Source organism: Pelobates fuscus, chromosome 12 (assembly GCF_036172605.1).
Source record: "Pelobates fuscus isolate aPelFus1 chromosome 12, aPelFus1.pri, whole genome shotgun sequence".
Lineage (NCBI taxonomy): Eukaryota > Metazoa > Chordata > Amphibia > Anura > Pelobatidae > Pelobates > Pelobates fuscus.
This window is the reverse complement of record NC_086328.1, coordinates 5,648,381-5,673,388: the sequence shown is the minus strand read 5'-3', so window position 1 is coordinate 5,673,388 and position 25,008 is coordinate 5,648,381. Positions and strand designations below refer to the sequence as shown.

At 43.2% G+C, this 25,008-nt stretch overlaps 1 protein-coding gene across 8 annotated transcripts in view; it reads right to left on the bottom strand.

Moving 5' to 3' along the window:
- NFAT5 (nuclear factor of activated T cells 5) overlaps positions 1-25,008 on the bottom strand; it is an 85,751-nt gene that overhangs the window by 10,307 nt on the left and 50,436 nt on the right. For all 8 annotated transcript variants that reach the window (XM_063438602.1, XM_063438603.1, XM_063438604.1 and 5 more), the window contains 8 exons: positions 23,679-23,865; positions 17,753-17,943; positions 11,859-12,031; positions 10,989-11,123; positions 10,812-10,864; positions 10,141-10,273; positions 9,176-9,253; positions 4,291-4,439 (listed from right to left, as the gene is read on the bottom strand). In XM_063438602.1, coding sequence (XP_063294672.1) covers positions 4,291-4,439; positions 9,176-9,253; positions 10,141-10,273; positions 10,812-10,864; positions 10,989-11,123; positions 11,859-12,031; positions 17,753-17,943; positions 23,679-23,865 — 1,099 coding nt within the window. The remainder of the gene's footprint in view (positions 1-4,290; positions 4,440-9,175; positions 9,254-10,140; positions 10,274-10,811; positions 10,865-10,988; positions 11,124-11,858; positions 12,032-17,752; positions 17,944-23,678; positions 23,866-25,008) is intronic.

Here is a 25,008-nt window from a genome sequence, read left to right as displayed (position 1 = left end):
AATTTTCTGTCAAGACAAACCTACCCTTAAGGACGCTTGACGGAAAATGTCCGTCATTTACTAAAGTTAACGCCAGATCGCCGCGACCGTGGCGTTAACCCTGTTGCTGGGTGCCTCAGCGTTTGACAAAGACCAGCAACAGCCAATAGCGCTGTCCCAGCACATATGATCGCTGTGAGAGCCAGTCACAGTGATCACAGTGGTGCTGGAACGCGCGTGCGTGCTTTTTGAAGTGGAGAGAGATGGTCCCTGAAAGACACAAAAGTGTTGTAAAGTATCAAAACCCCCTTTACCCGTTCCTGATTGAACATTTACCAGGGATTAACCCTTTGATCACTGACAGCAGTGATCACAATACTTTACTGTGATCAGATTTTTTTTTTTTTTTTTAACCCTCAGGGGTTAAATATATTTAATTTATTTAAACTTTTATTTTCCGTTAGTTAGATGGGGTGGGTGGGTGGGAGATAGGGGAAATTGGGGAATGTAGTGTTAGGGTAGCTAGGGTTGAAAAGTTTTAGAAAGTTTTTAAGAGTTTTTAAAAAGTGGCAAAAAAAGTATTAAAAAAGTTCAGAAAAAAAGTATAAAAAACAAAACTAAAAAAAAACTAAAAGAAAAGAATAGATTATTTAGTTAAAGTTAATTTTAAGCTTTCACCATGCTTAGAAGGTTTAGTGCCGAGGAGGCATATAATATATTAGCGGCCTCAGAGAGAGCAGCGGGAGACTTTCTGCCAAACACAGATGAAGAAAGTGACAATTCCCCTGGCACGTCAACATGCTGGGATTCAATGGCTTGTATGATAGGACCGGAATTCGCAGGGAGATGCGTTACTTACGCCACAAGAACTCCATTCCCCTTTGGTTCCTGGCCAGAGTGATGTGACTCCTTCCCTCTTTTACACAGGCGACCTTCCCAGCGACTAAACTACCAGGCTATGCAACACCCCAAAGACTATTAGCTGGGGACAAGGCAGTCCTAGGACCACTGGATGATGGTGTCACCGGAGGGGTGAACGGAAATTCATGATGGCTCCCACATATACCGACATGGAACGACAGAACCATCTTCAGATCCGCACAGATTTTATAGTGTAATCGACCATCAGCCTCTATGGCTGGGAAGATCACTGCACATACTCCTACCAGAGGCCCATGGTCTGGGGAAGAGACGACTGATGGTGGGATCATCTGTGACCTACAGCTAGCCAAGGACATGTCTGATTGTTGTATTCTCCTACACATGGGCAATATCTCAGCGACTTGATACATAAACCGCATGGGCGGACCTCAATGCGAACAGAGGACGCATGTCTCCAACCTGGGCCATTGCAAGGGGCAAACACGTGCCACCTTTCTCGATGTTGACGAGAGTCCTTGATCACCTTGGCATAGCGGAGACCTAGGTGACTCACCTCGCCACTATGGCAAAAATCAAAGGGGCTTTCCGGACCTATTTACTCCATCTCTGGACTTTCCACTGCCCCTTCCATCGTCTTCCATTTTACTGAAAAACCCACAAGATACCATCGGAGAGTTTGGCGGCTCACATTCCACTTCAGAACCTTTGGTATGTCACGAGGCGTCATACTACCCAGAACCAGTATCGAAATACACTCGGTTATGGGATGTAGATCTCTGTTCCCTGTGGGTTTGGCCGGTTGTTTTGGATCTTCACGTCAACAAACTCTCGGGGAAGCTCATACTACTTTCACGTTATGTGGTGGTGTCTACACCTCTTCGGCCTTCACAATCGAGCCAGCCTCTCTTTTTGCATACAGTACCTTTCATACCAGTTACAGCCACCACTTTAGCTGGGTAGGTACGTTGGCTATTGTTCATAGGGTTGTGGAAATCGGTTTTATCGGTCATTCAGGGCGTGGATGCATCTCGGGGCATGTTTTCTTCGGTTTGGTCGCGGGAAGAGGTATTTTACTTCATCAGACTCTTCATGCATCTTGTGTTCGTTCCACAGCGTTAAAAAAAAGGCAAAATGTGAAGCCTCCTGTCATGTTGTAAAATTGTAGATTATGCTAACTTCGTGTACCTATAATCTTAACTTTAATAACGACAGGAGCCGAGTATTTTCCCTCCTTATACTCTGGGAAGTTTTGTTTTCACTGTTTCCTATTTTCACAGTATCATATTTTGTAATTCCCATCTACTTCTGAATATTTATAGGATGTTTAATCTGGTTGATGTCCGTTTAATCTTTGTTGGTCTGTTATATGATGTCGTACGATGCGTTACATTATAATTAAAATATATATATATATATATATATATATAGTGGTATTGGACTTAAGGTGGACAACAGTTTGTTTCCATCACCTTTCACTTATTTCCATTCTTTTCAGTGTGATCATCATTGGTGGATTCGGCATTAGACTAGCTAGACATCACATTTCAATCTACATGTTATTCAGGACTTTGGTTATGTTCACTGATGTTGGTATAGACTGTTTTCGCATCAAAGAAAGAGGAAGTCATGTGTCTGTCAGGGCTTTATATATGGATATGATACCTGTTACTGGTTGGTTTAAAGTTTATTGATTGACTTGTGCTGCTGGAAGCACAAGTAAAGAAAGTTATGCAAAATACTTGCCTCCTGTCATTTTTAAAGGATCACTATAGGGTCAGGAACACAAACATGTATTCCTGAACCCATAGTGTTAAAACCACCATCTAGCCCCCCCGGCCCCTCATGCCTCCATAAATATAGCAAAATCTTACTGTATTCAATCCCTGAAGTTGTAAATCTGCATGCTGTTTGACTCAGAAAAACAAGCAGTGTGCTGACATCATCAAAAGTGGTAGCCTGATCCAATCACAATGCTTCCCCATAGGATTGACTGAGACCGACAAAGAGGCAGATCATGGGCAGGACCAGCATGATTCAAACACAGCCCTGGCCAATCAGCATCTCCTCATAGAGATGAATTGAATCAATGAATCTCTATGAGGAAAGTTCAGTGTCTGCATGCAGAGGGAGGAGACACTGAATGTTTGGATGCATTTTAGGCAGCCATGACCCAGGAAGGATCTCTAACAGCTATCTGAGGAGTGGCCAGTGAAGTTATCACTAGGCTGTAATGGAAACACTGCATTTTCTCTGAAAATACAGTGTTTACAGCAAGAGGCCTGAAGGTAATGATTCTACTCACCAGAACAAATTCAATAAGCTGTAGTTGTTATGGTGACTATAGTGTCCCTTTAAAATTAAGATTATAGGTACACTACGTTAGCATAATCTACAATTTTCTTACCGTTAAGGACCAGGGCTGTTTTTACATTTCGGCGGTGTTTGTGTTTAGCTGTAATTTTCCTCTTACTCGTTTACTGTACACACACACATACTATATACCTTTTTTCTCACCATTAAATGGTCTTTCTAAAGATACCATTATTTTAATCATATTATATAATTTACTATAAAAAAAATTATAAAATATGATGAAAAAATGTAGAAAAACACATTTTTTGTTTCTAACTTTGACCCCCAAAAACTGTTACGCATCTACAACCGCCCAAAACACCCATGATAAATAGTTTCTAAATTTTGAGTTTAGAAATGCCCAATGTCAACATGTTCTTAGCTTTTTCTGGAAAGTTATAGGGCAATAAGTAGCACTTTGATATGTCCAAACCATTCCCCCCCAAAATTAACGCGAGTTACATTGTAACACTGATATCTGTCAGGAATCCCCGAATAACCCTTCACATGTATATATTTTTTTTAAAAAAAAGACAACCTAAGGTATTAACTTTTATTAAAATTTTAAAAAAATAAAATAATTGGTGATTTTTTTGACACACATAGCAATTTAAGAATAAATGTACTGAGAACTTTAAGGGTTACTGCCAAAGGAAATCCCAATATGTGTTCAGCAACATCTCCGGAGTACAGTGATACCACCCATGTATAGGTGTGTCGGGTTCTCTGGGGGCTAAAAGACCTTATTTGGAGGGTGCGCATTCCAGTTTTCCAACTTGGAATTTTCACAGCTGGTCACAGAGTACTTACTGTGACCCAGTAGGATTTTAATTATTTTAAAGAGCAATTCTTGGACAACATGCTAACAGCACCATCAGCAGGAATATTCCATAGGTTTCCATGGTGATTATTTCAGCTGTAGAGCAACCAGCAGGAAAATTCCATAGGTTTCCATGGTGATTGATCCTGCTGATTTCTCTACAGCAGACATTTAGAACTTTGTCCCTGAATTGCTCTTTACACACATTGACACAGTTTTGTTCTGTACGGTTTATTAGCCAAAAGAGCTAAACCCACTTTGTACACAGGTGAAGATCTCTGCTCTGCTGTCAGGTCCATGGGGGCCACATCTTCATTCTTGATCAGACTGCCTGACTTAAGTGGAGAGCCTCGAGCACTAGGAATCAGATTCACCTGTTCCAGGTTATGGCCAGATGCGGTAACCGCTGCAAGGGGAAGACAAATAGAAACTACAATGAGATACATACAAAGATTCTGATATAATAATGCAGCATCTAGCATCCATGGTTATTATGCTCAGCTGTCATTCCGTTATACCCAGACACCCCAAAAGGTGACATCACATGATCATTACAACTGGAGATAACATTACTGATCAGCGTTCTATTGGACCTGACTTCACCTGTGTGAGCTACATGCACTTTGTCCGACATATTCCAAGTATGGACCAGATCCCACAGGGAAGCTAAACTGAACCATCACAGTGATTTTGTCTGGAATGGACTATATGGAAATCTGATGCATTAATCTTTCATTCCAGCTGCGTTCAGACTAAAAAAGTGTGATGTCAGACAGAAGTGGCATGGTAACAAGTCTGCTAGCATTTCAATGAGAAGTACAGCTCAGAAATGAAATAATCGCTGATCACAGAGGATAATTATGACTTGCTCCACAGCCAAGCCTATGACTTTATCCTGGTTCGAAGAGAACCTTTCTATGGGTGAGCTGTTTGGACGGCAGTCAGGCAAGAAATCCTGAACAAAAACAGTAAACCGCATAATGTAGGAAGACACTAAGGCATGGACCACTCATGTTCTCCATCTGTGCTCTGTCCTGACACCATGAGATCTGACTTTCCATTTTCCAATCATTGTGAGAGAACCTCTGATAAGATTCCAAGGTCTGGCAAGGTAGGCTTTTAAGAAATGTGACATGACACAGTGCAACCCTGGCCGCAGTATTACGCTCTGTGTCACTTTCCTGATTAGAGGAACACAGGAAGAGGGTCGTGCAAAATCGCCACTCTCTCATGCCTAGGATTCTGAGCTTATATATGCATGCTGGGCACTATATCAGCACATGCTGGGCACAGAAGAGCACTATATCAGTACATGCTGGGCACAGAAGAGCACTATATCAATGCATACTGGGCACAGAAGGGCACTTTATCAGTGCATGCCTGGGACAGAAGGGCACTATATTGGTACATTCTCAGCAGAAAGGCAATATACAGGAAATCTATGAAAACACAGAACTAGCCTGGTAAATAAAGGGTTACTGGTCCGGTAGCTATCCTGGTAAATAAAGGGTTACTGGCCCGGTAGCTATCCTGGTAAATAAAGGGTTACTGGCCCGGTAGCTATCCTGGTAAATAAAGGGTTACTGGCCCGGTAGCTATCCTGAGAAATAAAGGGTTACTGGCCCGGTAGCTATCCTGAGAAATAAAGGGTTACTGGCCCGGTAGCTATCCTGAGAAATAAAGGGTTACTGGCCCGGTAGCTATCCTGGGAAATAAAGGGTTACTGGCCCGGTAGCTATCTTGAGAAATAAAGGGTTACTGGCCCGGTAGCTATCCTGGTAAATAAAGGGTTACTGGTCCGGTAGCTATCCTGGTAAATAAAGGGTTACTGGCCCAGTAGCTATCCTGGTAAATAAAGGGTTACTGGCCCGGTAGCTATTTCTGGTAAATAAAGGGTTACTGGCCCGGTAGCTATTCCTGGTAAATAAAGGGTTACTGGCCCGGTAGCGATTCCTGGTAAATAAAGGGTTACTGGCCCGGTAGCTATTCTGGTAAATAAAGGTTTACTGGCCCGGTGGCTATCCTGGTAAATAAAGGGTTACTGGCCCGGTAGCTATCCTGGTAAATAAAGAGTTACTGGCCCGGTAGCTATCCTGGGAAATAAAGGGTTACTGGCCCGGTAGCTATCCTGGGAAATAAAGGGTTACTGGCCCAGTAGCTATCCTGGGAAATAAAGGGTTACTGGCCCGGTAGCTATCCTGGGAAATAAAGGGTTACTGGCCCGGTAGCTATCCTGAGAAATAAAGGGTTACTGGCACGGTAGCTATCCCGGGAAATAAAGGGTTACTGGCCCGGTAGCTATCCACGGAAAATAAAAGGTTACTGGCCCGGTAGCTATCCTGGGAAATAAAGGGTTACTGGCCCGGTAGCTATCCTGGGAAATAAAGGGTTACTGGCCCGGTAGCTATTTCTGGTAAATAAAGGGTTACTGGCCCGGTAGCTATCCTGAGAAATAAAGGGTTACTGGCCCGGTAGCTATCCTGGGAAATAAAGGGTTACTGGCCCGGTAGCTATCCTGGGAAATAAAGGGTTACTGGCCCGGTAGCTATCCTGAGAAATAAAGGGTTACTGGCCCGGTAGCTATCCTGAGAAATAAAGGGCTACTGGCCCGGTAGCTATCCTGAGAAATAAAGGGTTACTGGCCCAGTAGCTATCCTGAGAAATAAAGGGTTACTGGCCCGGTAGCTATCCTGGTAAATAAAGGGTTACTGGCCCGGTAGCTATCCTGGGAAATAAAGGGTTACTGGCCCGGTAGCTATCCTGGGAAATAAAAGGTTACTGGCCCGGTAGCTATCCTGGGAAATAAAGGGTTACTGGCCCGGTAGCTATCCTGGGAAATAAAGGGTTACTGGCCCGGTAGCTATCCTGGTAAATAAAGGGTTACTGGCCCGGTAGCTATCCTGGTAAATAAAGGGTTACTGGCCCGGTAGCTATCCTGGTAAATAAAGGTTTACTGGCCCAGTGGCTATCCTGGTAAATAAAGGGTTACTGGCCCGGTAGCTATCCTGGGAAATAAAGGGTTACTGGCCCGGTAGCTATCCTGGGAAATAAAGGGTTACTGGCCCGGTAGCTATCCTGGGAAATAAAGGGTTACTGGCCCGGTAGCTATCCTGGGAAATAAAGGGTTACTGGCCCGGTAGCTATCCTGGGAAATAAAGGGTTACTGGCCCGGTAGCTATCCTGGGAAATAAAGGGTTACTGGCCCGGTAGCTATCCTGGGAAAAAAAGGGTTACTGGCCCAGTAGCTATCCTGGTAAATAAAGGGCTACTGGCCCGGTAGCTATCCTGGGAAATAAAGGGTTACTGGCCTGGTAGCTATCCTGGTAAATAAAAGGTTACTGGCCCGGTAGCTATCCTGGGAAATAAAGGGTTACTGGCCCAGTAGCTATCCTGGTAAATAAAGGGTTACTGGCCCGGTAGCTATCCTGGGAAATAAAGGGTTACTGGCCTGGTAGCTATCCTGGTAAATAAAAGGTTACTGGCCCGGTAGCTATCCTGGGAAATAAAGGGCTACTGGCGCGGTAGCTATCCTGGTAAATAAAGGGTTACTGGCGCGGTAGCTATCCTGAGAAATAAAGGGTTACTGGCCCGGTAGCTATCCTGGTAAATAAAGGGTTACTGGCCCGGTAGTTATCCTGGTAAATAAAGGTTTACTGGCCCGGTGGCTATCCTTGTAAATAAAGGGTTACTGGCCCGGTAGCTATTCCTTGTTTAATGTGAATGCAGAATTGCAAGTGCGTTCTATTTCAAGAAATTATGAGCTGAATTATTTTCTTGGCCAACCACAGACAGGAAAACAGGAACCTTTTCCGAGCCTCGCTGGGGTTTTAATGTAATGTAAAAAGAATTACAAATAGGAGATCCTTGGCAAATATTCCTGGTCTGTCTAGCTGTCCTGAGCGAGCTGTTTACTTGCTGTCTGTGCAGAAATACCACAATAGGGAAACAGTGCTAATCTGCATCAACATGTCCTGTACACTGTGAAAGCTTTACTAGTTATGGAAATTCCCACCACTGTTTGTGTATTTAGGCAATTAGTGGAAGTTATTTGCCCTCCCAGCCTCCCTTTTATTCAAGCTCACAAGTCAAATCCATTATATCCACCGCACACAAACCTGCATTCCATAGTCCCATCCTGTGAGAATGGCAAAGCATATCAGCCTACCATAACAAGGGTCACATGCCGAGCCCAGAGGGCACAACATGTAAACAGTCATATTATGAAGGCGGTGCGGCATGTTCCCAGATGACCTTAGAGCCAGCATTTAATGAACAGTTTTTGTTTTTTTGCTAAATGCGTGGATGTAATGGACATCCAAGATTGCACATTAATTATTTGGAAATCAGAGTGCTTTACTAATCCCAATATACTAAGAGCAATAAAATAGAACGTCCAGCGCACACATATCTATAAGCACAGATTAAATGTCTGATGGCAATTAAAGTAGCATTACCACCCATCACAACAAGATGGTGCCATGCTGATACCGCACAGCTTCCTTCTAGTATAGCTGGCTTCTATACCACACACGGTCACACCTCGCATTATCCTTGCCTTGCAATTTAGGATTTAGAACCATCACATAATATCTTGTGCAGAGACCTTGTCTTTAAAGTTTGGACAAAGCCTGGCAATTGTTAGAATGCAATCACATCATGCCCAAGCAGCCTCCCTCTGGTGGGACATAACGGAAACACAATCAACAAGTCAACTGGCTTGTCCACATAGCCAAACTACTGCAGACTCCTAAAAGAACCTCAGTAAACATGTAAAGGGGCCTCTTGGACAGTCATTTTATTGACATCATGTGGCTTTTACCTAAATCCAGTGCACAGACCTCTAACGGAACCACAATTTAATACGTTAACAACAGACACAGTTGTTGAATCCCATTACCCTAGTACTGGCTGGGAATTAGCAGGTTCCATTCGCTAGCATCAATGATGGCTAATCTTTCTGCCCCTATTGACTCTGTATCATTATAAAACATGGAATGCCAAGCTTAATCATAACTCAGCTAGGGACCATACACAAGCACCTTAGCAGCATCTATCACGCTCAATACTCTTACTGCCAGAGAGGCTATCCACCAAACAGAGCTGACACTGCCAGGAGCCAAAAGGAAGGGTAAAAATTACTACCTTTCATAGTGTCTTCAAAAGTACAAGACTGTGTTGGACTCGGTATTTCATTCTTTACCAGAACATTAACAGGGGTGGCTGCCAATGGAAGAAAAGAGGATATTAAGGGAGCATGTTAAAGGAACAGTGCATTCATATCAATTAAATGATCATATACCAATATGATTTTTTTGGCAGGAACATGAATAGCAAATAGCAGGTCCTCATTTTTTCAGATTATTACATTAATTAGCAGATAATGTTTACCAGTTCTTCATGCTATGTGATCATTTCCTACATCCCCCATGATGCTTTGCCTGTTTATTAACAACTGGAAATAAATCCCTGCAGATGTATGTGTTACAAGTCTCTATGAATGAATATGAAAAACACTAATAAGGTGATAGCCTGAAGTAACAAGCTGGGGTGTATTTTTATTAAAGGAAGGAGACCCACCATTGCTAGCTTATTTTGTTTGTGCATTCTATTAACAATCTTTTTTTATTAACAGACTTTGTCAAGGCTGCCAATATATTTAGGACAAAGTACTACATATTCCCGTCACGTTTAAATCCGTGTAATAAAATAACAGATCTGGTAGATATGGGGATCTACCTTTTGGACACTCCTGTATTTAACCTTACGGGCCCTTCTTTCTGAATGTCATCCAGTTAGAGTTTTGGCTTTCAGTGCTGAAACAAACATTCTGCCTTTTACTTTCAAGAAACCATGGGCTACCTTGATTATTAAGTCATCATGGATACACAGCAGAGGAAGCCAACTAACATTCTCCAATTGCTATCAGTACGTGAAAAAACCTCCAAACAGGAAGATTTATTTTTGAAGAAGAAAAACAAACAAACAAAGCTGAGCCAAATAGTGGGAATAAAGTATATGTTTAAACAAACATGACAAACCATCTTTAAAGTATGCAAACTGAGCAACTTACTGCCATAATATTTTAGGGGAACGTGTGGGGTAATTACCTGCTTCCGGAGTGTATGTGAAAGGCTGTACTTCATGAGATCGGCCTGCATTAGTAACCACAAACATCACCACTGACACAGGAGAAGTGATATTCTGGTCGTGGTAAGGAGGAACTTTTACAATTAGGTGATTCTGCAAAAGAGGAAAACATTGAATAGCAAATATTTCACACTTTCCAGTAATTTGTAATCCCCAAAACTGGATGGAGCACCAAGCTCAACGCATCAAAACCTTTTTACAGAACAGCAAGGTCATCAAAAAAAACATTAATATGATGCAAGGATCCATGGTTAAACAAAGGATTTTCCTGCGAGTGTCTGACTTGTATTGTCTGTTGTACTTCCATTTAAGTGATATATGTGTAGATTTATAGGTTTGCATTGTTCCCAAATACGTAGATTTTATCACTTAACATAAGAGTGGAAACGGTTGATGCCTTTTAATAAATGCTAATAAAATGCAGGTTTGAAAGCCAGTGTGTATAGTTACACACACCACATACTTTATAATCATCATTACACAAGGCATCCTGCTCGGTGATTCACACTGCAAAGGTTAACAAATGAAAATATTAAATGAAACATGGCATATAGAACTATTTAACAAAAACTAGTGCAGAATCCTGGGGACAGTAATATCCTGAGCGGATGCTGAATGATAAAATATATACCTGGTGGAATAACTCCATGTCAATTTCAGCTTCTGCTTTCCATGAATTGTCATCTAAAAACAGGAAACGGGGAGCTGGTGAGATTGCGATATCAGTGATACTACCCTGCATGGCTACGTTGCAGTGTAGAACTACAGAGCCAAACTGATCACTTGGGCTACAGGGGACGTTACAAACCTGCAAGGTTTTCCTGGAATATTACTTTGGCTCCTTTCAAGAAGTTTTTTCCAATCACGAAGACCTCCTCTTCCCCTTTCGCACAGCAACTATGCAAGCTCTTCTTGAGGATCTCCGGCACTCCTGCCGGCTGAGCTACAGAGAGCAAAACAAATCAAAAGGACTTTACAAAGAGTTCTATTACCAAAATGGTTTAATTGGATCTTACAGTGTGCCTCGAATATAAATAGGACAATGTACCATTTTATTGCAAACCGAATGAAACAACCGACTCCATGTCATTTTAAACCTTTTCATGTTTCTTTAAATGAGAGATTTCTACCATGAGCTCTTGTCATTCTTGCTTTGATACAATGGGCAGTTTCCATCACTCTGCACATAAACAAACCCTTTTCCATTGGCAATTGGAAGCACAGGTTGGTGTGGTCAGTAACACTCCATGGAGTACTGCAATTTCAGACTCATTTATGAGAAATACATATGAAATTACAAAGCAACAATTTCTTTGACAATGAATGTAGCGCTATCCAGTTATATTCGTAATACAGGAGATTAAAATAAGCCGCAGTGGGTGGCATGCCCAGCTATTACCCAGTGGTCTGTCTACAATATGCTACGTGTTCTCTGTTACTTAATATGTAAAATGGGCACAGCGTACTCTCAGCAATGCCGTTTTGCCCTTGTTTTTTTCTCTTCTTCGTTTTTTCCGAAGCCTCGGCTAGTAGTATTTAATTAACTGCCAGCAGTTAACCCGATCTTTTTCTACTCACTGCTGCAAAAAAACATTCCCTACATGTACACCTGAAACATGAAAGCAAGGCACCGCAGAGAAACAAAAAGCAAATGACAGAATGGATCAAATGCACTTACTGCAAAGGACGGGGGATGATGAGGTTTGTAGTGTTAATACAGAGCCATCTTTACGGGAAATGTTTACACGAAACACTAGCCTGGCACGAGTGCTCTTCTTCTTGGATCCAGCCAGTCCAATCCGTGCCTCGACGTCAGCATTTCTCAACTTCAGGATTCCAACACAATCCACCCTGCACAAACAGAAAATGGAGTAAGGGGCTGCACACTCAGACGAAAAGTAGATATCCCACCGGTGCAACCAAAGACAATTGTGGATATAAAATAAATAAATAAATAAAGGGTACGGCACTTCAGCGGAAATGACAGACTTTAATCAGGAATCACTTTGTATCTTTGTCCGGATTAGGGTCTGCAATTCCAGCTGAAGTGCCCTTTTCTCTCTCTCTCTCTCTTTTTTTTGTATAAATAATGAAAGAAACAAAGTGATTTTGGTCACTGCCAAAAAAAAAAAAAGGAAAAAAGAAAGGGCTTTATATGAAGCTACTTCAAAAAAAATAATTACCATACTCTCTGCCATTTTATGCTCGGCATAAGTACCCAGTGAAGCAAACAGACTGTATATGCACCTGGTACAGCAGACAGCCTCTGTACACAACCACTCAGTAGAGCAGGAAGACTGTGTAAACCTAGTACAGTCAGCAGTATCTGTGTATAGGCACCCAGTACAGTCGGCAGTATCTGTGTATAGGCACCCAGTACCCCATTACAGTCAGCAGTATCTGTGTATAGGCACCCAGTACAGTCGGCAGTATCTGTGTATAGGCACCCAGTACCCCATTACAGTCAGCAGTATCTGTGTATAGGCACCCAGTACAGTCGGCAGTATCTGTGTATAGGCACCCAGTACCCCATTACAGTCAGCAGTATCTGTGTATAGGCACCCAGTACAGTCGGCAGTATCTGTGTATAGGCACCCAGTACCCCATTACAGTCAGCAGTATCTGTGTATAAGCACCCAGTACAGTCAGCAGTATCTGTGTATAGGCACCCAGTACCCCATTACAGTCAGCAGTATCTGTGTATAGGCACCCAGTACAGTCGGCAGTATCTGTGTATAGGCACCCAGTACCCCATTACAGTCAGCAGTATCTGTGTATAGGCACCCAGTACAGTCAGCAGTATCTGTGTATAGGCACCCAGTACCCCATTACAGTCAGCAGTATCTGTGTATAGGCACCCAGTACAGTCGGCAGTATCTGTGTATAGGCACCCAGTACCCCATTACAGTCAACAGTATCTGTGTATAGGCACCCAGTACAGTCGGCAGTATCTGTGTATAGGCACCCAGTACCCCATTACAGTCGGCAGTATCTGTGTATAGGCACCCAGTACCCCATTACAGTCGGCAGTATCTGTGTATAGGCACCCAGTACCCCATTACAGTCAGCAGTATCTGTGTATAGGCACCCAGTACAGTCGGCAGTATCTGTGTATAGGCACCCAGTACCCCATTACAGTCGGCAGTATCTGTGTATAGGCACCCAGTACCCCAGTACAGTCAGCAGTATCTGTGTATAGGCACCCAGTACCCCATTACAGTCAGCAGTATCTGTGTATAGGCACCCAGTACCCCATTACAGTCAGCAGTATCTGTGTATAGGCACCCAGTACAGTCGGCAGTATCTGTGTATAGGCACCCAGTACCCCATTACAGTCAGCAGTATCTGTGTATAAGCACCCAGTACAGTCAGCAGTATCTGTGTATAGGCACCCAGTACCCCATTACAGTCAGCAGTATCTGTGTATAGGCACCCAGTACAGTCAGCAGTATCTGTGTATAGGCACCCAGTACCCCATTACAGTCAGCAGTATCTGTGTATAGGCACCCAGTACAGTCGGCAGTATCTGTGAATAGGCACCCAGTACCCCATTACAGTCAGCAGTATCTGTGTATAGGCACCCAGTACAGTCGGCAGTATCTGTGTATAGGCACCCAGTACAGTCGGCAGTATCTGTGTATAGGCACCCAGTACCCCATTACAGTCAGCAGTATCTGTGTATAGGCACCCAGTACCCCATTACAGTCAGCAGTATCTGTGTATAGGCACCCAGTACAGTCGGCAGTATCTGTGTATAGGCACCCAGTACCCCATTACAGTCAGCAGTATCTGTGTATAAGCACCCAGTACAGTCAGCAGTATCTGTGTATAGGCACCCAGTACCCCATTACAGTCAGCAGTATCTGTGTATAGGCACCCAGTACAGTCAGCAGTATCTGTGTATAGGCACCCAGTACCCCATTACAGTCAGCAGTATCTGTGTATAGGCACCCAGTACAGTCGGCAGTATCTGTGTATAGGCACCCAGTACCCCATTACAGTCAGCAGTATCTGTGTATAGGCACCCAGTACAGTCGGCAGTATCTGTGTATAGGCACCCAGTACCCCATTACAGTCAGCAGTATCTGTGTATAGGCACCCAGTACCCCATTACAGTCAGCAGTATCTGTGTATAGGCATCCAGTACAGTCGGCAGTATCTGTGTATAGGCACCCAGTACCCCATTACAGTCAGCAGTATCTGTGTATAAGCACCCAGTACAGTCAGCAGTATCTGTGTATAGGCACCCAGTACCCCATTACAGTCAGCAGTATCTGTGTATAGGCACCCAGTACAGTCGGCAGTATCTGTGTATAGGCACCCAGTACAGTCGGCAGTATCTGTGTATATGCACCCAGTACCCCATTACAGTCAGCAGTATCTGTGTATAGGCACCCAGTACCCCATTACAGTCAGCAGTATCTGTGTATAGGCACCCAGTACCCCATTACAGTCAGCAGTATCTGTGTATAGGCACCCAGTACCCCATTACAGTCAGCAGTATCTGTGTATAGGCACCCAGTACCCCATTACAGTCAGCAGTATCTGTGTATAGGCACCCAGTACAGTCAGCAGTATCAGTGTATAAGCACCCAGTACAGTCAGCAGTATCTGTGTATAGGCACCCAGTACAGTCAGCAGTATCTGTGTATAGGCACCCAGTACCCCATTACAGTCAGCAGTATCTGTGTATAGGCACCCAGTACAGTCGGCAGTATCTGTGTATAGGCACCCAGTACCCCATTACAGTCAGCAGTATCTGTGTATAGGCACCCAGTACCCCATTACAGTCAGCAGTATCTGTGTATAGGCATCCAGTACAGTCGGCAGTATCTGTGTATAGGCACCCAGTACCCCATTACAGTCAGCAGTATCTGTGTATAAGCACCCAGTACAGTCAGCAGTATCTGTGTATAGGCACCCAGTACCCCATTACAGTCAGCAGTATCTGTGTATAGGCACCCAGTACAGTCGGCAGTATCTGTGTATAGGCACCCAGTACAGTCGGCAGTATCTGTGTATAGGCACCCAGTACCCCATTACAGTCAGCAGTATCTGTGTATAGGCACCCAGTACCCCATTACAGTCAGCAGTATCTGTGTATAGGCACCCAGTACCCCATTACAGTCAGCAGTATCTGTGTATAGGCACCCAGTACCCCATTACAGTCAGCAGTATCTGTGTATAGGCACCCAGTACAGTCAGCAGTATCAGTGTATAAGCACCCAGTACAGTCAGCAGTATCTGTGTATAGGCACCCAGTACAGTCAGCAGTATCTGTGTATAGGCACCCAGTACCCCATTACAGTCAGCAGTATCTGTGTATAGGCACCCAGTACAGTCGGCAGTATCAGTGTAAAGGCACCCATTACAGTCGGCAGTATCAGTGTAAAGGCACCCATTACAGTCGGCAGTATCAGTGTATAAGCACCCAGTACAGTCGGCAGTATCAGTGTATAAGCACTCAGTACAGTCGGCAGTATCAGTGTATAGGCACCCAGTACAGTTGGCAGTATTCGTGTATAAGCACCCAGTACAGTCGGCGGTATCAGTATATAAGCACCCAGTACAGTCGGCAGTATCTGTGTATACACTCAGTACAGTGGGCAGTATCAGTGTATAAGCACCAAGTACAGTCGGCAGTATCAGTGTAAAAGCACCCAGTACAGTGGGCAGTATCTGTGTATACACTCAGTACAGTGGGCAGTATCAGTGTATAAGCACCAAGTACAGTCGGCAGTATCCGTGTAAAAGCACCCAGTACAGTGGGCAGTATCTGTGTATACACCCAGTACAGTCGGCAGTATCAGTATATAAGCACCCAGTACAGTCGGCAGTATCAGTATATAAGCACCCAGTACAGTCGGCAGTATCAGTGTATAAGCACCCAGTACAGTCGGCAGTATCAGTGTATAAGCACCCAGTACAGTCGGCAGTATCAGTGTAAAAGCACCCAGTACAGTCGGCAGTATCAGTGTAAAAGCACCCAGTACAGTCGGCAGTATCAGTGTAAAAGCACCCAGTACAGTCGGCAGTATCAGTGTATAAGCACCCAGTACAGTCGGCAGTATCAGTGTATAAGCACCCAGTACAGTCGGCAGTATCTGTGTATACACCCAGTATAGTCGGCAGTATCAGTGTAAAAGCACCCAGTACAGTCGGCAGTATCAGTGTATAAGCACCCAGTACAGTCGGCAGTATCAGTGTATAAGCACCCAGTACAGTCGGCAGTATCAGTGTAAAAGCACCCAGTACAGTCGGCAGTATCAGTGTATAAGCACCCAGTACAGTCGGCAGTATCAGTGTATAAGCACCCAGTACAGTTGGCAGTATCAGTGTATACACCCAATACAGTCGGCAGTATCAGTGTAAAAGCCCCCAGTACAGTCGGCAGTATCTGTGTATACACCCAATACAGTCGGCAGTATCCGTGTATACACCCAATACAGTCGGCAGTATCCGTGTATAAGCACCCAGTACAGTCGGCAGTATCTGTGTATACACCCAGTACAGTCGGCAGTATCAGTGTAAAAGCACCCAGTACAGTCGGCAGTATCAGTGTATAAGCACCCAGTACAGTTGGCAGTATCAGTGTATACACCCAATACAGTCGGCAGTATCTGTGTATACACCCAATACAGTTGGCAGTATCAGTGTAAAAGCACCCAGTACAGTCGGCAGTATCAGTGTAAAAGCACCCAGTACAGTCGGCAGTATCTGTGTATACACCCAATACAGTCGGCAGTATCTGTGTATACACCCAGTACAGTCGGCAGTATCTGTGTATACACCCAGTACAGTCGGCAGTATCAGTGTATAAGCACCCAGTACAGTCGGCAGTATCAGTGTATAAGCACCCAGTACAGTCGGCAATATCTGTGTATACACCCAATACAGTCGGCAGTATCAGTGTAAAAGCACCCAGTACAGTCGGCAGTATCAGTGTATAAGCACCCAGTACAGTCAGCAGTATCAGTGTTTAGGCACCAAGTACAGTCGGCAGTATCAGTGTATAAGCACCCAGTACAGTCGGCAGTATCAGTGTATAAGCACCCAGTACAGTCGGCAGTATCAGTGTTTAGGCACCCAATACAGTCGGCAGTATCAGTGTATAAGCACCCAGTACAGTCGGCAGTATCAGTGTTTAGGCACCCAGTACAGTCGGCAGTATCAGTGTTTAGGCACCAAGTACAGTCGGCAGTATCAGTGTTTAGGCACCCAGTACAGTCGGCAGTATCAGTGTTTAGGCACCCAGTACAGTCGGCAGTATCAGTGTTTAGGCACCCAGTACAGTCGGCAGTATCAATGTATAAGCACCAAGTAGAGTATACAACACAACATATGAAGCAATCAAGGTGAAAGTTTTCCATTTTGTGCAGATATTCAGGAAGGCATGCATTCTTTCTATGGCCCAGTGAAGACAGAATGTGGTATTTCTGCATTTTAGATGAAAGCCCTGATAAGGGAGTTTGTGCTGCATGCACACTGGGCAGACGACAAGCCCTTGTCATTAAGAAGCTGAGTGCCCTATGCTCTACTGATCCTGAGGGCAGGTGCTGATCATTTACTTACGCTAGAGTCATCATGTTGCTGGGCTCGAGCATGACTTCAATGACAGTGGTGCCCTCTATATCCACTTCCTTGCAGGGAGTCGTGTTTCTCCCAGTCACCCTGCAGGCTTGGTAGAATCCATGCGGCTTCACTCTGCCTGAATCATTACCAACAAACACTTGTAGGACCACAGGCTCATTGTGACCTTCCAGCTGAAACAGAAGGATCAGAGGTAGAGCTCATTTGGCTTGAATTGAACATCAGAAAAAGAAGTCGAGCTGGGAGATGGATAAACATTCAAAATCATCTAATTTGGATTTAAAATTTACACTTCACCCAATGTGTATAAATGTATTCCTGTCACCTTCTGTAATAAGGCTGCAGACAGCATGAGGCAGTGTTCAATTTAAAAAACGTATTACTGCGCAATTAAAAGAATATGCTATAATTTTAAAGTATTCTACTCCGCAAATTACAAGGAATGCTACCTTAAAGAAACACTCCAATCACCACAACCACTAACGCTACCCTAAAGAAACACTCCAATCACCCCAACCATTAACGCTACCTTAAAGAAACACTCCAATCACCCCAACCACTAACGCTACCTTAAAGAAACACTACAATCACCCCAACCACTTACGCTACCTTAAAGAAACACTCCAATCACCCCAACCACTAACGCTACCTTAAAGAAACACTCCAATCACCACAACCACTAACGCTACCCTAAAGAAACACTCCAATCACCACAACCACTAACGCTACCCTAAAGAAACACTCCAATCACCCCAACCATTAACGCTACCTTAAAGAAACACTCCAATCACCCCAACCACTAACGCTACCTTAAAGAAACACTCCAATCACCACAACCACTAACGCTACCCTAAAGAAACACTCCAATCACCACAACCACTAACGCTACCCTAAAGAAACACTCCAATCACCCCAACCATTAACGCTACCTTAAAGAAACACTCCAATCACCCCAACCACTAACGCTACCTTAAAGAAACACTCCAATCACCACAACCACTTACGCTACCTTAAAGAAACACTCCAATCACCACAACCACTTACGCTACCTTAAAGAAACACTCCAATCACCACAACCACTTACGCTACCTTAAAGAAACACTACAATCACCACAACCACTAACGCTACCCTAAAGAAACACTCCAATCACCACAACCACTAACGCTACCTTAAAGAAACACTCCAATCACCACAACCACTTACGCTACCTTAAAGAAACACTCCAATCACCCCAACCACTTACGCTACCTTAAAGAAACACTCCAATCACCACAACCACTTACGCTACCTTAAAGAAACACTCCAATCACCCCAACCACGTACGCTACCTTAAAGAAACACTCCAATCACCCCAACCACTAACGCTACCTTAAAGAAACACTCCAATCACCACAACCACTAACGCTACCTTAAAGAAACACTCCAATCACCCCAACCACTTACGCTACCTTAAAGAAACACTCCAATCACCCCAACCACGTACGCTACCTTAAAGAAACACTCCAATCACCCCAACCACTAACGCTACCTTAAAGAAACACTCCAATCACCACAACCACTAACGCTACCTTAAAGAAACACTCCAATCACCCCAACCACTTACGCTACCTTAAAGAAACACTCCAATCACCCCAACCACTTACGCTACCTTAAAGAAACACTCCAATCACCCCAACCATTAACGCTACCTTAAAGAAACACTCCAATCACCCCAACCACTTACGCTACCTTAAAGAAACACTCCAATCACCCCAACCACTTACGCTACCTTAAAGAAACACTCCAATCACCCCAACCACTTACGCTACCTTAAAGAAACACTCCAATCACCCCAACCACTTACGCTACCTTAAAGAAACACTCCAATCACCCCAACCATTAACGCTACCTTAAAGAAACACTCCAATCACCCCAACCACTTACGCTACCTTAAAGAAACACTCCAATCACCCCAACCACTTACGCTACCTTAAAGAAACACTCCAATCACCACAACCACTTACGCTACCTTAAAGAAACACTCCAATCACCCCAACCACGTACGCTACCTTAAAGAAACACTCCAATCACCACAACCACTAACGCTACCCTAAAGAAACACTCCAATCACCCCAACCACTTACGCTACCTTAAAGAAACACTCCAATCACCCCAACCACTTACGCTACCTTAAAGAAACACTCCAATCACCCCAACCACTAACGCTACCTTAAAGAAACACTCCAATCACCACAACCACTAACGCTACCCTAAAGAAACACTCCAATCACCACAACCACTAACACTACCCTAAAGAAACACTCCAATCACCCCAACCATTAACGCTACCTTAAAGAAACACTCCAATCACCCCAACCACTAACGCTACCTTAAAGAAACACTCCAATCACCACAACCACTTACGCTACCTTAAAGAAACACTCCAATCACCACAACCACTTACGCTACCTTAAAGAAACACTCCAATCACCACAACCACTTACGCTACCTTAAAGAAACACTACAATCACCACAACCACTAACGCTACCCTAAAGAAACACTCCAATCACCACAACCACGTACGCTACCTTAAAGAAACACTCCAATCACCACAACCACTAACGCTACCTTAAAGAAACACTCCAATCACCCCAACCACTTACGCTACCTTAAAGAAACACTCCAATCACCCCAACCACTTACGCTACCTTAAAGAAACACTCCAATCACCCCAACCATTAACGCTACCTTAAAGAAACACTCCAATCACCCCAACCACTTACGCTACCTTAAAGAAACACTCCAATCACCCCAACCACTTACGCTACCTTAAAGAAACACTCCAATCACCACAACCACTTACGCTACCTTAAAGAAACACTCCAATCACCCCAACCACGTACGCTACCTTAAAGAAACACTCCAATCACCCCAACCACTAACGCTACCTTAAAGAAACACTCCAATCACCACAACCACTAACGCTACCTTAAAGAAACACTCCAATCACCACAACCACTTACGCTACCTTAAAGAAACACTCCAATCACCACAACCACTAACGCTACCTTAAAGAAACACTCCAATCACCCCAACCATTAACGCTACCTTAAAGAAACACTCCAATCACCCCAACCACTTACGCTACCTTAAAGAAACACTCCATTAACCACAACCACTACAGCTAATCATGCAGTCTATTGTAGATGTTGCATGTTAATCACCACCAAGGCTACCTTAAAAAAACACTCCAATCACCCCAACCACTTACGCTACCTTAAAGAAACACTTCATTAACCACAACCACTACAGCTTATCATGCAGTCTATTGTAGATGTTGCGTGTTAAAGCACTTGGGAGCTAGATTCTATAAGACAAGATAACTTTACAAAATTAGCATGTTTCCCAATGGAAGTCAATGGGTGAGTTGTTTTTCTACCAACAGTTCAGTTTATCTCTGGTTTCAGAATCACAAACTGAAGGGGTGGGATTTTGGTGTAAGGGAATCCCGTTTGTCAGACCACCTGAAAACTGTTTGACAAATAGGAAAAGAAACCCACCCACACAGGCAAATAAACCACAGCCTCCGAGCACCATAGCCACTACAATAAATGCAAGAGATTATGTCTGAGTAGCAGTGCAATGGTTTCAGAATGCAGGTACATCATTATGTTGGCATCAAACATCTGCAAGTGGTTCAAATCAAGGAATGACCCAGATTAAAATCTCAAATGAAGGCTAGAACCATATTGCAATCAGCCGATCAGTAATTCAAAGTTAATGGGTTCTCACACAATTTCAACTTGGTCTGTAAGCATGTTAATCTGTGTTACTACCATATGACCATCGTTCTTTCTGCTTAATCTTCAAAACAGTCACATGGTGTAATCAGATCTCTGTATTCTACAACCAAGATAAAGCTGAAAAGATAACCTACAGGCACCCTGTAGGCACTATAAACATTTCATTTCATTGAACGGATTGTATAGTGTTTGAAGTCACTATTCCTCCATTCAGTGTTAAAACTTGAACGGTACTGGGACGAAACGCGTGGGCCCTATTGCTACATTATTATTTTTATTGACACAATAAAGCTGCTTAGTTACCTACTACTCTGAGTCCTGGTTGGTTTCTGTTTGACAGTGGTGACTACAAATCCTAGAAGGAGATTACAGCCCCCCACTTCCATCGCGGGAAGAGCCTTTAATTTAAACTCCTGTGAGTGCAATTTATCACAGTGTGTGTATTAATACCCAGCTGTATTGCATGATTTTCCATTTACGTGTCTGTTTCTAGGTTTTCTTAGCCGTATCCCATTTTTTGTATATATCTTGCTTGTGTAAAGACCAATATTTGGGAAGTGATCTGTGGGAGGCTGGATTTATCCCTGATTATCACTTGAAAAAGCCCATTGTGGGTGAAACGTACTGTGGACCTATTTTATTACTGTTTTTGTTTAAATAAAGGTTTTGGTCATTTTTTACAACCAATATTTGTATCATATACCTTTTTTCCCCTTTTGTTAACTGGCATCTAGTTTTTATCTTTCCAGTGAGGGCCTCACCAAGTATCCCAGGTGAGGATTATACTACCTATGCCGATTACACTGAGCGGGCTATCTGCTCAGGTAAATGTGAGTACAACCTATTTATTTTCACTCCTGGTTGAATATATTTTATACATTATCTTTGCACTTTTTTATTTTCACATATACCCTGCTGATAAGACATGTGCTGGTCAATATCTTGAACCAATATCCCTGAAGTGGGGGATCAAATCCACTGCAAGCGCTTTATACTAGAGCTGGTTTTAGCTCTATCCCATGTGAGTAGGCCATTTGGATTTATTTTAATTCAAGCTTTTATCTTATTTTATACATATTGCTCTATTTGAGTTTTTTCTTCTCTTTTAAGTTTGTGGATTCTGAACACTTGGAAGGTATACTAACCTGAAGATACAGGCAAACCCTTACAGACTTATTCATACTATTATATTTTATCCTGGACTTTTTGTTTGTTCTTTTTATTTACACGATTTTATACTATTATACGGACAGTGTATAATTTGTTTTATTTTATTTGTTTTACTTAAAGCTATTCTGATTCCCAACCCCTTGGTGCACCCTATTGTTCTGTATTTCTATCTTTCCTTTTGGGTTTTTGGGAGAGACTAACTCATTTAGGTGTGCTGCCTTGCCTACCCAAAACACAGAGCTATTCCACTACTTGTTTTTCCATTTTCTAACACTAAATAACAGCCTGGCCCTGATTGGAGGTGTGGCTAAGACGGAGATTACACACTTCCTTCAAGTTCTACCAATTCATACCAGCAATGGGTGGTGTGATAGGCTGAAAGCGGTCAGCTGACATTTTCAGACACGCACAGATACCCTTTGCTGATCAGATTATTGCTTCCTCATTACACCGAGCAGCACAGAGGAGATGGTCTGCTGGAGAATCTTGTTTAGCATTAAAGGAACATTAAAATTATTTAACTCCTAAATAGCAGAGAATTGAGCATTGAGACTTCAGAGACGTGATCTATACACAAAAACTACTTCATTAACCTAAAGTTGTTTTGGGGACTATAGTGTCTCTTTATAACATTAAAAATAGTTTAAGGACAGTGATAAGGAACTGCCGACATTATAACCACTTCAATGAGATGCGACAGTCTCAGTGCTTACAGTGTACCATTAACCCCTTAAGGACCAAACTTCTAGAATAAAAGGGAATCATGACAGGTCACACATGTCATGTGTCCTTAAGGGGTTAATACTGTATTTTAACTGCAACATGTTTTGCATATATTGTATGCATGTTATGTGTATGGAATATACAATGCTTGGCTCCAGGTAGGTTTTCCCATTTTAGGGTTTCTATATTAATGTAAAGTGGCTCAGTCTGTCCATTCTCTATTGCCTTTACCTTTACAGCAGGAAATCCTTGCTGGGTCCGGTCCTTCACTGACCCCCGGCTCCCCTCGGTCAGATACCTGGCTCGATGCTGAGTCTCCGGTTGCACCACAATCTTAAGCTCCTTTCCCTCGCTTTTACTTGGGTGTTGCTCACATAAGAGCAAACTTTTCTTACCTCCTTTCTGATTCTCCAAAGATCTGAAGGCAAAAACATGGCAGACAATTTTACTTTTCCTGTGCCACTAACCAGTGCAGCAAAAATATAATATACCGTATATACTCGAGTATAAGCCGACCCGAATATAAGCCGAGGCCCCTAATTTTACCCCAAAAAACTGGGAAAACTTATTGACTCGAGTATAAGACTAGGGTGGGAAATGCAGCAGCTGCTGGTAAATTTCTAAATAAAATTAGATCCTTAAAAAATTATATTAATTGAATATTTATTTACAGTGTGTGTATATAATGAATGCAGTGTGTGTATGAGAATGCAGTGTGTGTGTATGAGAATGCAGTGTGTGTGTATGAGAATGCAGTGTGTGTGTATGAGAATGCAGTGTGTGTATGAGTGCAGTGTGTATATGAATGCAGTGTGTGTATATGAATGCAGTGTGTGTGTATGAGAATGCTGTGTGTATGAGTGCAGTGTGTGTGTATGAGAATGCTGTGTATGAGTGCAGTGTGTGTGTATGAATGCAGTGTGTGTGTATGAATGCTGTGTGTATGAATGCTGTGTGTATGAGTGCAGTGTGTGTGTATGAGAATGCTGTGTGTGTATGAGAATGCTGTGTGTATGAATGCAGTGTGTGTGTATGAATGCAGTGTGTGTGTATGAATGCAGTGTGTGTGTGTGTATGAGTGCAGTGTGTGTGTATGAATGCTGTGTGTGTATGAATGCTGTGTGTATGAGTGCAGTGTGTGTGTGTGTATGAGAATGCTGTGTGTATGAGAATGCTGTGTGTATGAGTGCTGTGTGTGTGTGCATGAATGCAGTGTGTATGAATGCAGTGTGTGTGTGTGTGTGTGTATGAGTGCAGTGTGTGTGTATGAATGCAGTGTGTGTGTGTATGAATGCAGTGTGTGTGTGTATGAATGCTGTGTGTGTATGAATGCTGTGTGTATGAGTGCAGTGTGTGTGTATGAGAATGCTGTGTGTATGAGTGCTGTGTGTGTGTATGAATGCAGTGTGTGTGTATGAATGCAGTGTGTGTGCATGAATGCAGTGTGTGTATGAATGCAGTGTGTGTGCATGAATGCAGTGTGTGTGTGTATGAATGCAGTGTGTGTGTGTATGAATGCAGTGTGTGTGCATGAATGCAGTGTGTGTGTGTATGAATGCAG